The sequence below is a fragment of the Pseudophryne corroboree genome, chromosome 2 (assembly GCF_028390025.1).
Source record: "Pseudophryne corroboree isolate aPseCor3 chromosome 2, aPseCor3.hap2, whole genome shotgun sequence".
NCBI classification, from domain to species: domain Eukaryota; kingdom Metazoa; phylum Chordata; class Amphibia; order Anura; family Myobatrachidae; genus Pseudophryne; species Pseudophryne corroboree.
In genome coordinates, this window is record NC_086445.1 from 144,400,295 (window position 1) to 144,421,624 (window position 21,330).

At 46.9% G+C, this 21,330-nt stretch overlaps 1 protein-coding gene across 2 annotated transcripts in view; it reads right to left on the reverse strand.

The window, feature by feature from the left end:
* The window catches only part of N4BP2L1 (NEDD4 binding protein 2 like 1), a 136,904-nt gene that overhangs the window by 78,406 nt on the left and 37,168 nt on the right, over positions 1–21,330 (reverse strand). For both annotated transcript variants that reach the window (XM_063951780.1, XM_063951779.1), the window contains exon 2: positions 18,158–18,285. In XM_063951780.1, the coding sequence (XP_063807850.1) occupies positions 18,158–18,285 (128 nt within the window). The remainder of the gene's footprint in view (positions 1–18,157; positions 18,286–21,330) is intronic.

Consider the following 21,330-nt stretch of genomic DNA (forward strand, 5'->3'; position numbering starts at 1 on the left):
CCCACCCCACCCCATACATTTAGCTCTTCCTCCCCTATTGGGGCTGGTTTGTTGAGCAATATATTGCCCATTTATTGAATGTTTGTGTTCCTGTTTTGTCTAGAAGCGTATAGGAGTACTTTGTGTAGCCTCTATACGTTCGGTCTCTACATTCTGTTTTTGCCTTTACTTCTATAATATAACCTTACAGTTAGCCTATATATTACTGTTTCTGTAGTTTTTCTGTGTTCAGACTACACTTTTAGTGAACACTCATTTGTTTATTAGTGTTCACATTTCGTGTAATAATATAAACATTATCGTAGCCCCATTTATTACTTTGTGGTGCTCTCACATTCAGTGCTCTCTTCCTAAAATTGTACACTGCTGTAAACTTCTGTGTGTGAAGGGAGTGGGGGCCTTCTGTGTTACACAACTATAAAAACTGTGCCTGAAGTATTTTCTACGCAGGGTTCAGACCATGATGACTTTTGTATCCGGCATTTCAGGTATGCAGCATGAGGTCCATTCAGCCACTGCTTCCATTCAGGAACCGGCATGGGCTTCCAAGCTTTCACAAGTAATATTGCAGAAGGTTAACCAACTTGCAGCCCCCAGGCCCTGCTACTGTCGCTACAGGTGTGGGTCAGGTGGCCAGTATTCTGCCTGCTCAGGGAGATTCACATCCCGCTGCCGAAGAACCACCATGGGTTCAGACTGTCTCAGTCGGTACAGGGTCTAGCGGAGTTGTCTGCCTCTCTTCTACAGATGCTGGACAAGGACCAGCTGTCAAAGCGCAAACCCACCAGACAAGACAGGTCTACACCCCGTTCTGTGTATGACTCCGATCTATATGTTTCTTCAGACTGTGAGGCAACGTCTCCATCTATTCAGACGTTGAAAACTCCTCTCTTCTGGAAGATCCCAACCACAGGTTGAGGTTGGGGCCCTAATTAAGGTGGTTAAATATGTGCTTCTGATTTAGGACTCTGACCAGACTTCTAAGTTGGATGCCCCTGTATTCAAACATCAGAAGAAGGCAGCAGCTGAGTTCCCTTTCTCTCCTCTGCTGGAAGACCTCCTATCTAGTGTTTTTTTAGCATCTGAATGCATTTCTACGCTATCCGCTTCGGTAGATGCACACATTGCTCAATTGGTTAAATCTACTTCCCATCCTATCGCAAACAAGACCTCCATTAAGGATCCAACGGATAGGAAACTGGAAAATTTCCTTAAAACAGCCTTTGTATGCTTGGGTTGTTAAGACCATAGGCTGTTGGGTGGACTCCCTAGAGGAGGGTCTCCGCTCCAGTACTCACAGGTCAGAGTTATTATCTTTGATTTAGCATATCCAAGAAGCGAGTACTTCTCTTGATGAGGCTACCATAGATTCTGACGTCATCACTTCTAAGGTTTCAGCATCAGCAGTTGCTGCCAGGAGAGCCCTCTGGCTTTGTACTTGGCGAGCTGATGTGGATTCCAAGAAGGCTCCCGAAAGTGAGTCTGTATCCTCCGTTGGGCAGAGCGTAATTTCCCAACCCTGACGGCAGTGTACATTCCCGAGGGCCAGAACTGTGCGGAGGACTTTCTAAGCTGCCAGGATATACACACACAGGTGAGTGGTCTTTCCATCCAGAGGTCTTTCAACTCCTGGTTTAGTGTTGGGGTTGTCCGGACATAGACATGATGACCTCATGGCACAATCACAAGCTGCCGAGGTACTGCTCCCAAACCAGAGATCAGTGAGCCCTTCTGGTGGACACCCTAGAGGTTTGGTGGACCTTTCTGCTCATCTACATATTCCCTCCTATTTCATTGATTTTGCAGATTCTTCATCGATGCCCTGTGGCCTTTCCCGCTCCATCAAGATTTTCTGTGTCAAGGCCCATGTTCACATCCGGATCAGGCCCATCATCTCTGTCCTAAGAGCTAAAGAGTTCTCACCGTCGGTGATCCGAACCATGCTTAATGCCAGAAAGCCTTCCTCAGATCTACCACAGAGTTTGGAAGACTTACTTTGATTGGTGTGTAGCTCAGGGGTTCAACCCCAAGTCCTTCCATCTATCCCAAGTCCTGTCTTTTTCTACAGGTGGGTCTGACTTGGGCCTCCACCTTTCATCTCTTAAAGTACAGATTCCAGCTCATTTGGTCCTATTCCAGCGTAAGGATGTCCTTTTGCCTGACGCGCAGATCTTTTATGCACGGTGTTCTCCATGTGCAGCCTCCTTTTATTCCTCCAGTGGCTTGGAACTTGTCACTGGTCCTGCGGCCTCTTTAGTCTTCCACTTTTGAATCCTTAGATACGGTTGACCTTCGCTGACTTACATTAAAAACTGTTTTCCTCCTCACGATTGCATCATGCTAGAGAGTGTCGGATTTTAGCACCTTGGCTTGGTGCTCTCCTTTTCATGGTTTCCATCCTGACGAGCCATCCTTCAGATGCGCAGGGTTACCTTCCAGAGGACGTGTTCCTGTTCCAAAGCAACCAGGAAATTTGTTGTTCCGTAGTTCAGATACTCAATGCTTCTTCAGAGCAGGCCTTTGTGGATTTATGTAGATAGATCCCAGGACTTGCATAGATGATTTACTTTTCATCTTGTATGACTTCAATTAACGGGGCTGGCCAGACACAAAGCAGACTTTGGCCAGATGGATCCACCTTTCTGCCATGTCTATTCCCTAGTGTACATTCCAGGGCAGTGGGCGCTTCTCCGACATGGAGCCACTGCGGAGCAGCTTTGTAAAGCAACCACATGGTCCACTGCCCATACTTTTCATCAAATTCTATTCCTTCGATACCATTGCTTCCGCTGATGCAGGTTTCGAGAGTAGGCTTTTAAGCAAAGCACAGGAGTGTCCCCTCCCTTTGAGAAACAGCTTTGGGAAGTCCCATTGTGATCCCTGTGTCCCCCATGGATGAGAGTGAAAAGGTTATTTTTTTGTCCTTACCTGTAAAAAATTATTTTCTCTGCATCCATGATGAACACAGGGTGCCCACCGTGATGCACCTGGCTTGTGGGATTTTGCACTATCAGTTCCCCTCTACTCCTTCATGGTGTATGTTTGATATGGGTGTGTGCTGGTCTTCCTTCTCCTTCCTCTTGCCTTGGGCTTGTTAACTAGTCCTCGAGGCTGAGGACAGGCTATAGGGGACAGGGAGCCTGTGTTACTGGGTAAAGAGCATTAACTATTTGGTGTCCAGAATCCAGCTCACCACTTATACCCATTGTGATCCCTATGCCCCAAATGGACTCCGAGAAAAGGAAGAATCCTGCAGTGTACCACTTACATGAAGTTGTGTCTTGTTCTGCCTGTTTCTGTTACAGGACTTTAATGCATACAGTATATACAAACCAAACTGAATTCTAGACTAGTGCATCTCATATAATTCACTCTGAACTTTACCATGCTCATCACATGTTCACCGACTGCATAACAACACAGCTGCTGTCACGCTATTCAATCTTGGTTCTGGACTATATCAGAGTGGTTTTATTCTTTCCTATTTAGGCAGCTTAGTACCTTATGCACGGCTGAGGCTGGACCATAAGAATTTGATAATGTGTCTGAGTCATACATACAGATGGAGCCCTCCTCATTTTTGCCTTTAATAGGATTAACTGAGCCAGGGAAGTCAGACTTAATCCCCTGCTGTATTGGCTTAATCCCCTGCTGTATTGTTCTCTCTGTATTGTATTGCAGTTTAGAACAATAGATGAAAGGCTTATGCTAATAAACCTTGGTGCACCAGAGAAGCCTAGATGAGCGTGGCTGCATCTGTATCATTCATGACAATGCTGTATTTTATTACTAGTAAGCTGCACCAAAGGAAATATTTTTTTAGCCACCTGGCTCTGTTGTAAACCTCAAAATACGTATTGTCGAAGTCTGAAAAAGAAGACCATACAAACTACACAGATTGGCGCTTCTCGGTGGTAGCGTAAGGATGCAATTGACATATATGGATGCACCATGCTTCTTTACCGTACATCATGCATAGAGTCGCACGGCGTGCGTTTTGCAGCGTGGTGGGTGTATATACGGTAAAAGGCGCAATCACTGAGAAACGCCATAAAGACGCACACAGACATATATTTCATACAACACATACATTACACATAGACAAAACATGTCCAACACCAGACTTGTATTATACTGTATTTATATAATAGAGTGTAAAACCAGATATATATGTATTATTGGGATGGAACACGTTAATTATATCATGCTTAGTGTCAAAATGGTCAGGAGAATGTGTGGATTAATTTGATAGCTATGGGTAAATTGTAGCACATTGCAACGATTAGTTATGAACAAATGTATGAATATAAAGTCACATTCTACGAGAACAAAGGAAGCATGTGGGCAGAAGCCCAGTGGTTAACCCCTGTATCTGCGTCTTCAAACTGGACATTGCTTACATATGAACTGACCAATAACACACAATGAGTGAGAAACCTCCCTCTCCTGGGCCAATGGAAGGAGACCGAAACCAACAACCTGTTAACTCCCAGTGTTTGATATATGTAGTTTCTAGGATTTAGAGATTAAGGGGGTCATTCCGAGTTGATCGCTCGCTAGCAGTTTTTAGCAGCCGTGCAAACGCTATGCCGCTGCCCACTGGGAGTGTATTTTAGCTTAGCAAAAATGCGACCGGTTGTATCGCAGTGCGCCTGCAAATTTTTTTTGTGTAGTTTGAGTAGCTCAAAACCTACTCAGCGCTTGCGATCACTTCAGACTATTCAGTTCCGGATTTGACGTCACACACCCGCCCAGTGTTTACCCAGCCACGCCTGCGTATTTCCAAACACTCCCTGAAAACGGTCAGTTGCCACCCAGAAACGCCCACTTCATGTCAATCACTCTGTGGCAACCAGTGCGACTGAAATGCATCGCTAGACCCTGTGCAAAACTGCATCGTTCGTTGTGCCCGTACGTGGCGCGTATGCATGCGCAGAACTGCTGTGTTTTTACCCTGATCGATGCGAACAAATGCAGCTAGCGATCAACTCTGAATGACCACCTTAGTTGCTGTGGGGAAGATATGCTGAGTCTATATAGAAAGGACTGTCCCCCGTTCTGGCTATCCTCCTAGTCATAAAGGCGGATTGAAGCCAGGGCCCTTAATCCCGGCTATCGACTGCCCGGATTCCCGGTAGCCCCGTTCTGCAAACAGCCAGGCCCGCCTGATCTACCAAGCAGTGCCCCTCCATTTTCCTCACCCGGACAGGCCCTACGTGCATCGGTGGGGATCCTATCCCTACCACCCGAAGGCTTCTACCTATACTTCCCCCTCCCCCACAGTTCACGGGGACGGGCGGCCACCTTAATCCGTTCCTGCCAAAAATAGCACGGAGTCTGAGACGGAGGGAGACGGGAGCCGCACCAGTAACTCCACGGTGCGGTGAGGAACTCTCCCCTGCCTCCCCCTGGCCGGACCGCTGCCTCTCCCTACCTGCAGCCTCGAGTAGCCATCTGACGGCCTAGTGCTCGGGTTCCTACCCCCCACTTGCCTTTACTGGCTCCTGTGCTGCACCTCTGCTGCGAGGCCCTCACGCCTCACACCTCCCTTCCTCCTGGTGCTCTGAAACCAAGATGAGAGTGCACTGAAAGTATTTGTTTAATATGTGAGGCCCGCTACACCCTTCACTGCTTTGATTCTTTGCGATTGGCTACCTCATATCTATTCAGTTCTCTCTGCATGGAAAAGTTCCTGATTCCTTTGCCCGTGATGTCCGCAGGCACTACTCGGCACTCTCGAGACACCACCTGTGGCGAATCATCCGACTCTGACCACTCGACTGCACGCTCGTTATCCCAGCGATCCCGCAAATCACGACCGCCTACTAAACAACCGAAGATGAAACACACAGATCTGATAGCGGTCTTAGGCCCGCTTTTAGATGAGAAGCTAGCGGGCATTAAAGAAGCCATTGAGTCCTCTTCGACTCTGCTGAGTCAACATTCCACCCGCCTGGATGAAGCGGAACAAAGAATATCGACCCTAGAGGATAATCTGGAAGATGCACAACGTTCTCTACATGCCAAGCAGCTGGAGGTCACTGACCTATTGGAGAAGCTTGATGACCTCGAGAATCGCAGCAGACTTAACAACCTGAGGGTCATAGGCATCCCTGAATCGGTAAAGGGTCGCGAACTCTTGGATCTCCTCTCATCAGGCATCCCGGAACAGTTATCTATGGATCTGAAAGGAGTTCCTCTTGTCATTGAGAGGGCCCATAGAATAGGACCCGAAAGAAAAAATCGTTCGGAACGCCCTCGCCCGGTCATCATGCCGATTCTGAACTATGAGGACAAATCGAGACTTCTCGACCATTACCGTAAAGCTGCCAGCCTGTACATCAATGGAGAACGCCTCCTCATCTTCCAGAACTTTTCCGCATTAGTAGCCGCTAAGCGCAGAGAATTTGCTCCTATCTGCAAACAGCTTTTCTCTAACGTCCTAGTGGATGCTGGGGACTCCGAAAGGACCATGGGGAATAGCGGCTCCGCAGGAGACTGGGCACAAAGTAAAAGCTTTAGGACTAGCTGGTGTGCACTGGCTCCTCCCCCTATGACCCTCCTCCAAGCCTCAGTTAAGATTTTGTGCCCGAACGAGAAGGGTGCAATCTAGGTGGCTCTCCTGAGCTGCTTAGAGTAAAAGTTTAAATAGGTTTTTTTATTTTCAGTGAGACCTGCTGGCAACAGGCTCACTGCATCGAGGGACTAAGGGGAGAAGAAGCGAACTCACCTGCGTGCAGAGTGGATTGGGCTTCTTAGGCTACTGGACATTAGCTCCAGAGGGACGATCACAGGCCCAGCCATGGATGGGTCCCGGAGCCGCGCCGCCGGCCCCCTTACAGAGCCAGAAGAGTGAAGAGGTCCGGAAAATCGGCGGCAGAAGACGTCCTGTCTTCAATAAGGTAGCGCACAGCACCGCAGCTGTGCGCCATTGCTCTCAGCACACTTCACACTCCGGTCACTGAGGGTGCAGGGTGCTGGGGGGGGGGCGCCCTGGGACGCAATGAAAATACCTTAAATGGCTAAAAATACATCACATATAGCTCCTGGGCTATATGGATGTATTTAACCCCTGCCAGTTTTCCACAAAAAAGCGGGAGAAAGGCCGCCGAAAAAGGGGCGGAGCCTATCTCCTCAGCACACAAGCGCCATTTTTTCCTCACAGCTCCGTTGGAGGAAGGCTCCCTGACTCTCCCCTGCAGTCCTGCACAACAGAAACAGGGTAAAACAAGAGAGGGGGGGCACTAAATTGGCATATTAATATATACAGCAGCTATATTAGGGAAAAACACTTATATAAGGTTATCCCTGTATATATATATAGCGCTCTGGTGTGTGCTGGCAAACTCTCCCTCTGTCTCCCCAAAGGGCTAGTGGGGTCCTGTCCTCTATCAGAGCATTCCCTGTGTGTGTGCTGTGTGTCGGTACGCTGTGTCGACATGTATGAGGAGGAAAATGGTGTGGAGGCGGAGCAATTGCCTGTGTTAGTGATGTCACCCCCTAGGGAGTCGACACCTGACTGGATGGTCTTATGGAAAGAATTACGTGATAGTGTCGGCACTTTACAAAAGACTGTTGACGACATGAGACAGCCGGCAAATCAGTTAATACCTGTACAGGCGTCTCAAACACCGTCAGGGGCTATAAAACGCCCGTTACCTCAGGTCGATACAGACACGGACACTGACTCCAGTGTCGACGGTGAGGAAACAAACGTATTTTCCAGTAGGGCCACACGTTACATGATCACGGCAATGAAGGAGGTTTTGAACATTTCTGATACTACAAGTACCACAAAAAAAGGGTATTATGTGGAGTGTGAAAAAACTACCCGTAGTTTTTCCTGAATCAGATGAATTAAATGAGGTGTGTGATGAAGCGTGGGTTTCCCCCGATAAAAAACTGCTAATTTCTAAAAAATTATTGGCATTATACCCTTTCCCGCCAGAGGTTAGGGCGCGTTGGGAAACACCCCCTAGCGTAGATAAGGCGCTCACACGCTTATCAAAACAAGTGGCGTTACCGTCCCCTGATACGGCCGCCCTCAAGGAACCAGCTGATAGGAAGCTGGAAAATATCCTTAAAAGTATATACACACATACTGGTATTATACTGCGACCAGCAATCGCCTCAGCCTGGATGTGCAGTGCTGGGGTGGCTTGGTCGGATTCCCTGACTGAAAATATTGATACCCTGGACAGGGACAATATATTATTGACTATAGAGCATATAAAGGATGCATTTCTATATATGCGAGATGCACAGAGGGATATTTGCACTCTGGCATCAAGAGTAAGTGCGATGTCCATTTCTGCCAGAAGAGGATTATGGACGCGACAGTGGTCAGGGGATGCGGATTCCAAACGGCATATGGAAGTATTGCCGTATAAAGGGGAGGAGTTATTTGGGGTCGGTCTATCGGACCTGGTGGCCACGGCAACGGCTGGAAAATCCACCTTTTTACCCCAAGTCACCTCGCAGCAGAAAAAGATACCGTCTTTTCAGGCTCAGTCCTTTCGTCCCCATAAGGGCAAGCGGGCAAAAGGCCACTCATATCTGCCCCGGGGCAGAGGAAGGGGAAAAAGACTGCAGCAAACAGCCTCTTCCCACGAACAGAAGCCCTCCCCCGCTTCTGCCAAGTCCTCAGCAAGACGCTGGGGCCTTACAAGCGGACTCAGGCACGGTGGGGGCCCGTCTCAAGAATTTCAGCGCGCAGTGGGCACACTCGCAAGTGGACCCCTGGATCCTGCATGTAGTATCTCAGGGGTACAAATTGGAATTCGAGACGTCTCCCCCTCGCCGGTTCCTGAAGTCTGCTTTACCAACGTCTCCCCCCGACAGGGAGGCGGTATTGGAAGCCATTCACAAGCTGTATTCCCAGCAGGTGATAATCAAGGTACCCCTCCTACAACAGGGAAAGGGGTATTATTCCACGCTGTTTGTGGTACCGAAGCCGGACGGCTCGGTGAGACCCATTTTAAATCTGAAATCCTTGAACACTTACATAAAAAGGTTCAAGTTCAAGATGGAGTCACTCAGAGCAGTGATAGCGAACCTGGAAGAAGGGGACTATATGGTGTCTCTGGACATCAAGGATGCTTACCTCCATGTCCCAATTTGCCCTTCTCACCAAGGGTACCTCAGGTCTGTGGTACAGAACTGTCACTATCAGTTTCAGACGCTGCCGTTTGGATTGTCCACGGCACCCCGGGTCTTTACCAAGGTAATGGCCGAAATGATGATTCTTCTTCGAAGAAAAGGCGTCTTAATTATCCCTTACTTGGACGATCTCCTGATAAGGGCAAGGTCCAGAGAACAGTTAGAGGTCGGAGTAGCACTATCTCAAGTAGTACTACGACAGCACGGATGGATTCTAAATATTCCAAAATCGCAGCTGATTCCGACGACACGTCTGCTGTTCCTAGGGATGATTCTGGACACAGTACAGAAAAAGGTGTTCTCCCGGAGGAGAAAGCCAAGGAGTTATCCGACCTAGTCAGGAACCTCCTAAGACCAGGCCAAGTGTCAGTACATCAATGCACAAGGGTCCTGGGAAAGATGGTGGCTTCTTACGAAGCGATTCCATTCGGCAGATTCCACGCAAGAACTTTTCAGTGGGATCTGCTGGACAAATGGTCCGGATCGCATCTTCAAATGCATCAGCGGATAACCCTGTCTCCAAGGACAAGGGTGTCTCTCCTGTGGTGGTTACAGAGTGCTCATCTCCTAGAGGGCCGCAGATTCGGCATTCAGGATTGGGTCCTGGTGACCACGGATGCCAGCCTGAGAGGCTGGGGAGCAGTCACACAGGGAAGAAATTTCCAGGGCTTGTGGTCAAGCATGGAAACGTCACTTCACATAAATATCCTGGAACTAAGGGCCATTTACAATGCCCTAAGTCAGGAAAGACCTCTGCTTCAGGGTCAGCCGGTGTTGATCCAGTCGGACAACATCACGGCAGTCGCCCACGTAAACAGACAGGGCGGCACAAGAAGCAGGAGGGCAATGATGGAAGTGGCAAGGATTCTTCGCTGGGCGGAGAATCATGTGATCGCACTGTCAGCAGTGTTCATTCCGGGAGTGGACAACTGGGAAGCAGACTTCCTCAGCAGACACGATCTTCACCCGGGGGAGTGGGGACTTCACCCAGAAGTCTTCCACATGATTGTGAACCGTTGGGAAAAACCAAAGGTGGACATGATGGCGTCCCGCCTCAACAAAAAACTGGACAGATATTGCGCCAGGTCAAGGGACCCTCAGGCAATAGCTGTGGACGCTCTGGTAACACCGTGGGTGTACCAGTCAGTGTATGTGTTCCCTCCTCTTCCTCTCATACCAAAAGTACTGAGAATCATAAGAAGGAGAGGAGTAAAGACTATACTCGTGGCTCCGGATTGGCCAAGAAGGACTTGGTACCCGGAAATTCAAGAGATGCTCACGGAAGACCCGTGGCCTCTACCTCTAAGAAAGGACCTGCTCCAGCAGGGACCATGTCTGTTCCAAGACTTACCGCGGCTGCGTTTGACGGCATGGCGGTTGAACGCCGGATCCTGAAGGAAAAAGGCATTCCGGATGAAGTCATCCCTACCCTGATCAAAGCCAGGAAGGATGTAACCATACAACATTATCACCGTATTTGGCGTAAATATGTTGCGTGGTGCGAGGCCAGGAAGGCCCCTACAGAGGAATTTCAACTGGGTCGTTTCCTGCATTTCCTGCAAACAGGACTGTCTATGGGCCTCAAATTAGGGTCCATTAAGGTTCAAATTTCGGCCCTGTCAATATTCTTCCAAAAAGAACTGGCTTCTGTTCCTGAAGTTCAGACGTTTGTCAAGGGAGTACTGCATATACAGCCTCCTTTTGTGCCTCCAGTGGCACCTTGGGATCTCAATGTAGTTTTGGGATTCCTAAAATCACATTGGTTTGAACCACTCACCACTGTGGACTTAAAATATCTCACATGGAAAGTGGTAATGCTGTTAGCCCTGGCTTCAGCCAGGCGTGTCTCAGAATTGGCGGCTTTATCCTATAAAAGCCCTTACCTAATTTTTCATACGGACAGGGCAGAATTGAGGACTCGTCCTCAATTTCTTCCTAAGGTGGTTTCAGCTTTTCACTTAAACCAGCCTATTGTGGTGCCTGCGGCTACTAGGGACTTGGAGGATTCCAAGTTGCTGGACGTAGTCTGGGCCCTGAAAATATATGTTTCCAGGACGGCTGGAGTCAGAAAATCTGATTCGCTGTTTATCCTGTATGCACCCAGCAAGCTGGGTGCTCCTGCTTCTAAGCAGACGATTGCTCGTTGGATTTGTAGTACAATTCAGCTTGCACATTCTGTGGCAGGCCTGCCACAGCCAAAATCTGTAAAAGCCCATTCCACACGGAAAGTGGGCTCATCTTGGGCGGCTGCCCGAGGGGTCTCGGCTTTACAACTTTGCCGAGCAGCTACTTGGTCAGGGGCAAACACGTTTGCTAAATTCTACAAATTTGATACCCTGGCTGAGGAGGACCTGGAGTTCTCTCATTCGGTGCTGCAGAGTCATCCGCACTCTCCCGCCCGTTTGGGAGCTTTGGTATAATCCCCATGGTCCTTTCGGAGTCCCCAGCATCCACTAGGACGTTAGAGAAAATAAGAATTTACTTACCGATAATTCTATTTCTCATAGTCCATAGTGGATGCTGGGCGCCCATCCCAAGTGCGGATTGTCTGCATTACTTGTACATAGTTATTGTTACAAAAATCGGGTTATTGTTGTTGTGAGCCATCTTTTCAGAGGCTCCTTCTGTTATCATGCTGTTAACTGGGTTCAGATCACGAGTTATACGGTGTGGCTGGTATGAGTCTTACCCGGGATTCAAAATCCTTCCTTATTGTGTACGCTCGTCCGGGCACAGTATCCTAACTGAGGCTTGGAGGAGGGTCATAGGGGGAGGAGCCAGTGCACACCAGCTAGTCCTAAAGCTTTTACTTTGTGCCCAGTCTCCTGCGGAGCCGCTATTCCCCATGGTCCTTTCGGAGTCCCCAGCATCCACTACGGACTATGAGAAATAGAATTATCGGTAAGTAAATTCTTATTTTTGACACGAAGATCAAGTTTTCACTGCTCTACCCTGCCCGCCTCACGGTTTTCGAGGATGGTCGGCCACGTTTCTTTGAAGATCCTGAGGAGGCCAAACTGCACTTCACCATACCTGACACTTGATCACCATGTGACTATACCTGTTAATAGCTCACCGCTGCTCGAGTCTGCATTCGTGCCTCACATACTGTTTATTGAGGAGTGTATTTGACATACACTCTTGATTTCTTGTTTACACCTCTTGTTGCTTAATGATGTTTCTGTTATTGAATGTGTTTTGTTAATCTTACCTGCCTAGGCTGGAGCCCCTTCCCCCCATTGGGGGATCCCCTCCCCGCTCGCTGGGATGGGGTGGGACCCTACTTTACTCTTCATATTTCTTTCCTGTTTTTTTCCCCGGTAGGGGTGGGTTGACATGTCTACTGACACCCACCCACACCCCCATGTAGACGGAGATACAACCACTACGTTGCTCCGCATCGTTTCATGGAATGTTGAAGGCCTTAATCACCCAGTTAAGAGGAAAAAGGTGATCACTCACCTGAAGCGCATGTCTCCTCATATCGTGTTCCTCCAAGAGACCCACTGGTTAGGCGATCCCAGACATACCCTTCGAGCCCCTTGGATAAACAAATGCATCTCATCTTCATACCACTCTAAGTCTAGGGGGGTGGCGATATTGTTTCACTCTAATCTCCGATACTCTATTTTGAGGAAGCTACATGACCCTGAGGGCAGATTTCTGCTATTAGATGTATGTATTGACAATGTCGTTTATACCCTTCTCAATCTCTACGCACCCAACATCTCACCCGATTCTATCTTTGCAGACCTTTTAACGACCCTTCTTACCTGGGGCAGCCAGAATTTAACTGTCGGTGGAGACTTCAATTTAGTGGTCGACCCATCCATGGACAGATCCAGGGTAAGTGCCTCTCCCGCTACGACTTTCACACAACTTTTATCTTCCTTCTGCTCTCAGCTAGACCTTTTAGACCCCTGGCGGATACTTCATCCCACTCAGAAAGACTATTGTTTCTATTCCCATCTTCATTCTTCTCACTCTCGAATTGACTACATACTCACTGCCACTCACCTCCTTTCCAAAGTCACCCACACCTCCATTGACAACATCATTATATCGGACCATGCCCCTATATCTCTCCATATCCAACTAGCCATGCCCCCTCGCAGTCTGCCCCGTTGGCGCTTCCCTGCCTATCTGCGCCAATCTACTGACTTCCTCCTTCACATAAAGCAATCCTGGCTCAATTACACTTCAGATAACAAGGATCAGTGTCTAGACTCACCGGTCTTCTGGGGAGCAGCTAAGGCCGTCCTCCGAGGACATGTTATGTCATACACTCACTCTAGACAAAAGAAGTTCTCTTCTCAATTACAGTCCTTGAGTACCACACTTACCTCAGCATATAGAAGTTACATTCAACATGATACCCCCACCCACAAAGAAGCTTATCTCTCAGCCAAGCTTGTTTACGACACATTCCTCACGGAACATGGCCAACTATCTTGCGATTATCAACGTAACAGACTCCATAGATGGGGCAACAAATCAGGCAAACTGTTGGCAAATCTGATTAAAAGTCCTGAAGCACGCACATGGGTAACCGCACTTAACAGCTCGGGCACGCTAATCACCGACCCAAAAACCATCTGTACTAAATTTAGGGAGTTTTATCAATCTCTGTACACTAAGGGCCCTGACGATGCCAACCTCTCCTTTCTGGAGGAGGCTGCTCTCCCCATTTTGACTCAGGAAGAGAGAGGCTCTCTTGAGACTCCGATCAAAGTTGAAGAAGTTGTCGATATTATCAAGTCTCTACCGAATAACAAAAGCCCCGGTCCTGATGGTTTTGGCGCAGAGTTTTATCAAATGCTTCGTGATGAGCTGGCCCCTACTCTCACGTCCCTTTACAACCACATTCTTACTTCCAAACAAACCACAATCAGGTTTAACGAGGCCACGATTATAGTCATAGCGAAACCTGGAAAAGACCCTTCCCTACTTGGCTCTTACAGGCCAATTTCCCTCCTTAATCAGGACTTTAAAATCCTTACGAAATTGATGGCCAATAGATTACAACTGTGTCTCTCTCGCATTATATCGCCTGTGCAGCTGGGCTTCATTAGACATAGACAATCTGTACAGGGCATTAGGACCGCCTTGACAGCCATAACGTACTCACGCTCTCATAACCTCATGGATAATGTCTTAATTAACCTTGACGCGGAAAAGGCCTTCGACAAGATTGCCTGGCCTCATCTCGCCAGAGTTTTGTCATACCAGAAATTTGGTGATAACTTTCGTGGCCTTTTTGACTCCCTCTATGATACCCCTACTGTGCAGGTGATAGTCAACAACATTCCCTCATCTCCCTTCATCCTTGAAAGAGGAACCAGACAGGGTTGCCCCCTTTCCCCCCTCTTATTTAATCTAGCTCTAGAGCCTTTTATACGCTACGTCCTTAACCTTCCGGATTTTCGAGGGGTTAAAATTGGTAACAGAGAGGTTAAATTGATGGCATTTGCAGATGATATCCTTCTCACCTCCAACCCGAGACAATCCGCCTTGGTATTACAGACCGCTATCTCTCGTTTTTCCTCCTTTGCAGGGTTCTCGATTAACTTTCATAAATCAGAGGCATTGGCTATTTTCCCCCAGATTACTACAGGATGGGACACTCCTTTTCCATTTCGGTGGGCCCCCGCTCATATTACATATTTTGGAGTCACTCTCCCTTCTGACCCTGCTCGTCTTTACCCTGACAACATACACCCCATCCTCGCAAAAATTCAAACTGAATTGGCGTTGTGGCAAAAACTACCCCTTAATCTCATGGGTCGCTGTAACCTGGTAAAGATGGCTAGTTTCCCCAAACTGCTCTATGTTCTTCAGATGGTGCCTGTCATGCTCTCTAAATCTGACCTTTCCCTCATTAACTCATCTATCTCTAAATTCATCTGGGCCATTAAACGACCCAGAATAAGCCTCTTCAAATTATCCCAAACGGTACAGAATGGAGGGCTGAATCTGCCGGACATAGAGCAGTACAACAGAGCCTGTCTTCTCCGTTTCGCAGTAGATTGGCTCAAGGGCACATCGATCTTTACCGATTTGCTGATTGATTCCCAACTCTGCGCCCCTTTGTCTCTTAGCTTCGTCCTACATGCATCCAAATCTGACCTGCCGACTACTTCTCTAAACAATCTACTTCTAACATCCACTGCAGTGGCATGGAAATTATCTAGAAAATCTCTAAATTTACAGCACACCTACTCCCTTTTTCTTCCTCTCCTGGGTAACCCATACTTTCAACAGAGTCAGGCCTCATATCTTTTCACTGCTTGGCATACTGCTGGTCTCACACGAGTCGGTGACTTCCTCGACTCCAGGAAAAAAACACTCACCTTTACAGACGCACTAGTCAAATATGACATTAACCCTAACCATGGCTTCTACTTCTTTCAAGCTTCACACTATGTACACTCAGTCCTCTCTCATCTCAGCTCATCAGACTTTGTTAACAGTTCAGACATGCTCCTACGCTCTGGGACATGCTCCATCTCATCCCTATATGCCCGTATTCGTATAGAACACATCCCCACTACTAATTTGTCCCAAGTACAGACATGGTCTTCTCACATTCCTTCTATGTCCCCAGAAGCCATAATGGATAGTTTCACAACCTCCCTTAAGCTTATTCCAGCAAGTTTATATCAGGAAATGTCCTACAAAATATTACATAGAGCCTATATCTCTCCGAAGAGGAGTCATCTGATGGGCTTATCTGACTCGGCAAAATGCCTGAAATGCTCTGCGCCAGTCGCGGATCTTATGCATTGTTTTTGGCACTGTCCTCACATTCAGGCGTTTTGGACTGAACTACAGATATATGGTACTGCCGAGTTGGGTCTGCACTTCCGATGCACTGCCCCTTGGGCTCTCTTTGGTCACACCCTAGATCAACCCGACCTTTCCCCCCAGGACACAAAATTGATAGTGATTCTCTCAGCGGTAGGCAGGAAAGCCATTCTCCAGCAATGGATCTCCGACATCCCTCCTATACTGCCACTAGCTACCTCTAGACTCCTCTTCCTATTCACAATGGACTGGCTGGAAACGTCCCTGAATAAGGAACTACTAACTCCTGCGTTGTTTAAATGTTGGGGACGATTTATAAACAGATTGCCCACCCTGACTAAATTGGCGGTTAAACAAAGTTTTCAAAGCACCACGTGGTATGGACATCAACTCTTATCTGATGGCCCTCCCATTTCCCTCCCGTAACCATGAAATCCTCTCCACTTCTTTGCTCCTCTGGCTTTCCTCTCTCTACTGCTACATCATGTGCTGCTGCCTTCCTTGGCCCTCCCTTTCCCTTCCTTCTTCATCCTCTCTACGACTCTCCGCTGCCTACATAACCTCTCTCGCTTGGTTGATATCTCCATGGATGGGTCGGCGGTCTCCTCACCCTGGCAGGTATTGTTTTGTTCTGTTTTTGTTTTGTCCTTCTTTCTTCTACGTTTGTCTTTTTGTTTCATTTACTTTTAAGTTACACGTTCCCCACCGGGGAGAACGTATTGATATGTTATTTGGTTTGTACTGTTTATAATTTCACTTCTGCATCGAATGGATGATAGATAGCTTTGAGGTTTGGCTTTTCCAAGACTTATGTTACACTGTCATCTACAGTTTATTATGCTTTGTACTAAAAAATTTAAAAATGAGGATTTGTTCTAGATCCCGTTGTCCACATGACTTGCAGATCTTGGACCTTATCGGTCTCTATTTTAGCATAGGTATTGTACTTATTTCTGATGTTGATTGTTATATTTTCTGGACCTCAATAAAATATATATTGGAAAAAAAAGAAAGGACTGTCCCATGGGATAGGGTAATGTATACTGGCTGTAACTGATTCTTTTGTAACTATAATTCTGTACCACTTACCTAGGCTTATACATATTATACTGAATGATATACTGTACATATGTTATTTTGTATGCGTAACTTTAAATATCAAATACATATATATCTCTGAGCGTCGGACCTCAGTAAATACCATTTGTGTGTGACTACTTGCTTTCTCTTAAGGGACATAGTGCTGCGACGTTCAGCGCACTATTAGCGTATATGGTAATAAGATGCGCCTTGCGTCCGCAGTATATATTAACGCTGCATTGTAAATATTTAAAATTATGGAAATTCACAGTATATACATTAAAAATAATTTAAAGTGTACAGAGTCTGTGATTTGGATTTCCTGATGGAGATCGGGAGCATGTTACATAGAAACATAGAATTTGATGACAGATAAAAACCACTTGGCCCATCTAGTATTTGGTAAGCTCAACCCTATTTGTTCCGTTACTCCCATAATGCATGCACAATAAATGTGTAGATCTGTTCTATGCATCTTACTGTGCACTCGTCTGGCTTGCTACTGTATCACTGGTGCACACTGGCACCAGCCTATACTTAGCTAAGATAAAACATACATCAGAATACAAGAGATACGTCGTAAAACGTGTATTTTCACTTATGCCCCCCACTCTGCATAGCACGCAACTGCATAGACCCACCCTCCCTGAACTTTGATACGTCAGAATAACCCATTGCGTCACGAGTCGCAGGTGTGTGTCAGCTCTGCATCAGGCTCAGTGCATGCAGTTATATCTCTGAGAGGGGAGATATTAATGGTTAGCGCAGAGGTTTTCAAATGCGGCCCTCAAGGCACCTCAACGGTTCAGGCTAAGTTTATCCATGCTTGGGCACAGTTGACTTAATTAGCACCTCAGTTAATTTGATTTAACCATCTGTGCTGAACCGTGGATATACCCAAAACCTGGACCGTTGGGGTGCCTTGAGGACGGCGTTTGAGAACCTCTGGGTTAGCGAATAGAAAGGATGCATTCTCATGTATATGTATTGGTGGAACCTCGCAAAATAGCGGCTTCTGTCACGTAAAAGAAACATGTAAACTTCAGCATCCCAAGTAAGTTACACCGGGGGGGGGGGGGGGGGGCTACAGCAGCACTGTCTTGCTGTTCCTCACCTCTCTTCTGATTCCACCTGTGAGCATCTTGCAGTAAATTCTGGTCATATAAATAGCTTCCATCTTCCATTATGAAGTAGTCGTCAGTGCTAAACACAAGCGCACTAGGGAAATCTCTCTTCAGCTTCCTAGAATGCAACAAAGACCAATGTCAGTAGTTCCCAAACTTTCCTGAATCACGGCGACCTAGAATATCAGCATTTTTTTCACAGCACCCCGAGGCCTAAGGTGTCTCTTTCAGAAATTCAGCAGAAATTAGTAAATTAAGTGAATGGTGCTTACATGTCATTCTTGGGGCACTATGTCATGTCCTGCACAGTGCAGGCTGCTCGGGAATTTTGGTGAGTCTTTTTAAAACAGCAATAATTTATTTACAAGGCAAAACCGACCATAGAAAGGGGAAAATACTTTACTCTTGACTCTATTCTTATTAAAAACGTGGAAGCAGTATATTTTGTAAGGACTCCAACATTAGATTTACAAAGCTGACACTTCCACACAGAAAAAGAGAAAATTTAGATGCACACTCTATAGTACTAAGTACTGCTAATTAGAATAATTATGTAAAAACTCTGCAATCTAACACAAGGGAATTCAATTGTTATTTTCATCAGCAGCAAGCAGATGGTGCCCAGTGGAGCTATTCATTTGAAGCTCCGTTTGGTTGCGATGGGCTGTCGGGGTTGGGTGGCGAGCTGACGTGCGAAAATTTACCTTTTTGAGCACTCAAACGGGACGTTTTTCGCATTGCACCCATTGGTTTAGTAAAGCGGCTAAACCCAACACTAATGGGCGCTATAAGCAGCATCAATTGAATATCGCCCCTGCAATCTCCTGTCACTTTAGATAGGAGATCGGGTGGCAATATCCATTAAATCCCCCACAGAGCAAAATTAAGATGCTTTCCATAATTTAGGCAAAAATATGGGCCCACCAACCACAACCACGTGACCTTACCTGGTGGGTCCCTAATGCTAAGGTTGAAGTCCAGGGCACGATGCCCCCAGGGTTATAACATAAGCCTAAATATTACGTACATCCTGTTTCTCTTATGGCACCTACATTCTGTTTTAAAAGACACAGCCATTTAAAATTTTATGCATTTTTTTTGCCCGTACCCTCCAGAGAAGCAAGCAAAAAGGAGTCCTATTTCAAGCCGCAGGGCTTATCACGGGACTTCTAATTGAATTGCTTCCAGCTAACACAGCATGCATGACAATTCTCACCTACAGCAAGTGAATCAACCCCATAAAATTCACATGGAAATGATTCATCAGCAGGAACTGGAAATTCCAAATATAATAAAGTCACACTGGGGGAAAAAAAAACTCTGCACTGATTTTGTAACCATGCATTTTCCATAACTGTGAGGTGTCAAAAAATCTTTCCCTCTTTTTTTTATAGATTTTAACTAATTTTGGCTCAAATCAAATTACTAATTACATAAATTACGTTTGAATTAAACATCTCTCTCTCTCTCTATATATATATATATTCTCTCTCTCTATATATATATATATATATATAATTTTTTTTGTTCTTGGTTAATCATTTTGGTTTTATCAGCGGTGGCTCCTGCCTTCGCTGGCCGGGGGTTCTGTAATTGTTAGCGTGCACAGAATGGCAATCCCACGCATTTGCCATATATTACCAAACTGTCCAGCATTGGTAGCAGACCTTCGAAGCCGGGTAGGGCTGCAATAATTTCAGGGGAATGTCTTGCAATGGAAATTTCTCTGCTATCGCAATTTGGACTGGAAACTCCTTACCCTGGGACTACCTGTCCGGCATGTGATTAGCAGGGAGTGCTACTAATAGGAAGCCACTGCTCCGCAGTCTGTGTGGCTGGTAGATTTTACTGGGGAAGGCTGCAGGTAGGTAGACTCTGCCACTGTTTGGTAGATTAACTACTGACCCAGCCAAGTAAACCATTACCTGTGCAAGTGTGCATGATTAAAGAAGGCCTGAAAACATGAGCTTTTGGGGGGCATGAGGGCTTAATTTTGGAACACCGACTTAAATTCTCAGGAGAAATCATTTTACATTGCATTCTCTAGAGCAGGGGTAGGCAACCAATGGCAGTCGAGCTGCTTTGGAACTACACATCCCAGTACACCATACCACAAATATGCTTTTGGCGCATACTAAACCTGTAGCAGGGCATGCTGGGATGTACAGTCCCACAGGTTCCCTAAAGAATAGTGATTTATACACATAGGGGCAGATCCAATTATATGTGGAAGCTGCCAGGCTACTGTGCATTACAGATGTGTCCTCCTACGTTGTGGCTGCGATACACACAACTCCCGGCATAGTAAGGTGACCGTGCACGTTACCCTATGCCGGCTTTTGAATGGGATCCAGCTAGCAATGTGTACACAGCGACATGCCGCGACTGGTACGCATCACGGTTCCACTACAGAATGTTGCTATATGCAGTAACAATGTAGCGGGACACATCTGTATCTACAGAAGGCAGATTCTTTTCACAGGCTGCGGAGATGGCGAGCAGATCCTGCCTTACCATATCAGGCAGATAAATGACGTCAGCAGCTCATAACCCATAGAGGCTCATCAAATAATACTGTGCAATGCGCATATTTTTAGCCTACTGTCTGGTTCTTTTGGACTGCGACAGAGATGTACGCTGCTAAAGAATAATGTTATATCAAAATAACCAGTGGTGTGCAGTGCAAGTTGCCTGCGGCTAAAATTGGGAGAACCCCATTACTGATAGTGCTTCACAATTTATTATAAATAAAAGTTGTTTTTATAAACTGATGATGCATTGTGGTTTTCTGATTATAATTTTTTGAATTAGTCTACTCTGCTGTATGGGGGCCAATCCCGGGATCGGCGGGATCCCGGGATTTAGAGCCAAAAATGGCCGGGATTCAATCCCGGGATTGGAAGCTCCAATCCCGGGGATTGAGGGATCAGCGTTGAGCGTCCACAGGACACTCAGACGCTGCTGCCCGGCTTCCTTATTCCGGCTCCCCCGGCGCAGCGTGAGAGGTCACGCTGCGCCGTCAGCCGCTGCAGGGAGCCGCCAGCAGCGATCAGATAATGTTCCGCCCCTGGTATATGGTGAGTTATGTGGGCGGGGTGGGGCGAGGCCACATAGCAAAAAGCCTATCCCGGGAATCCCGGGATTGCCCATTTTTCAATCCCGG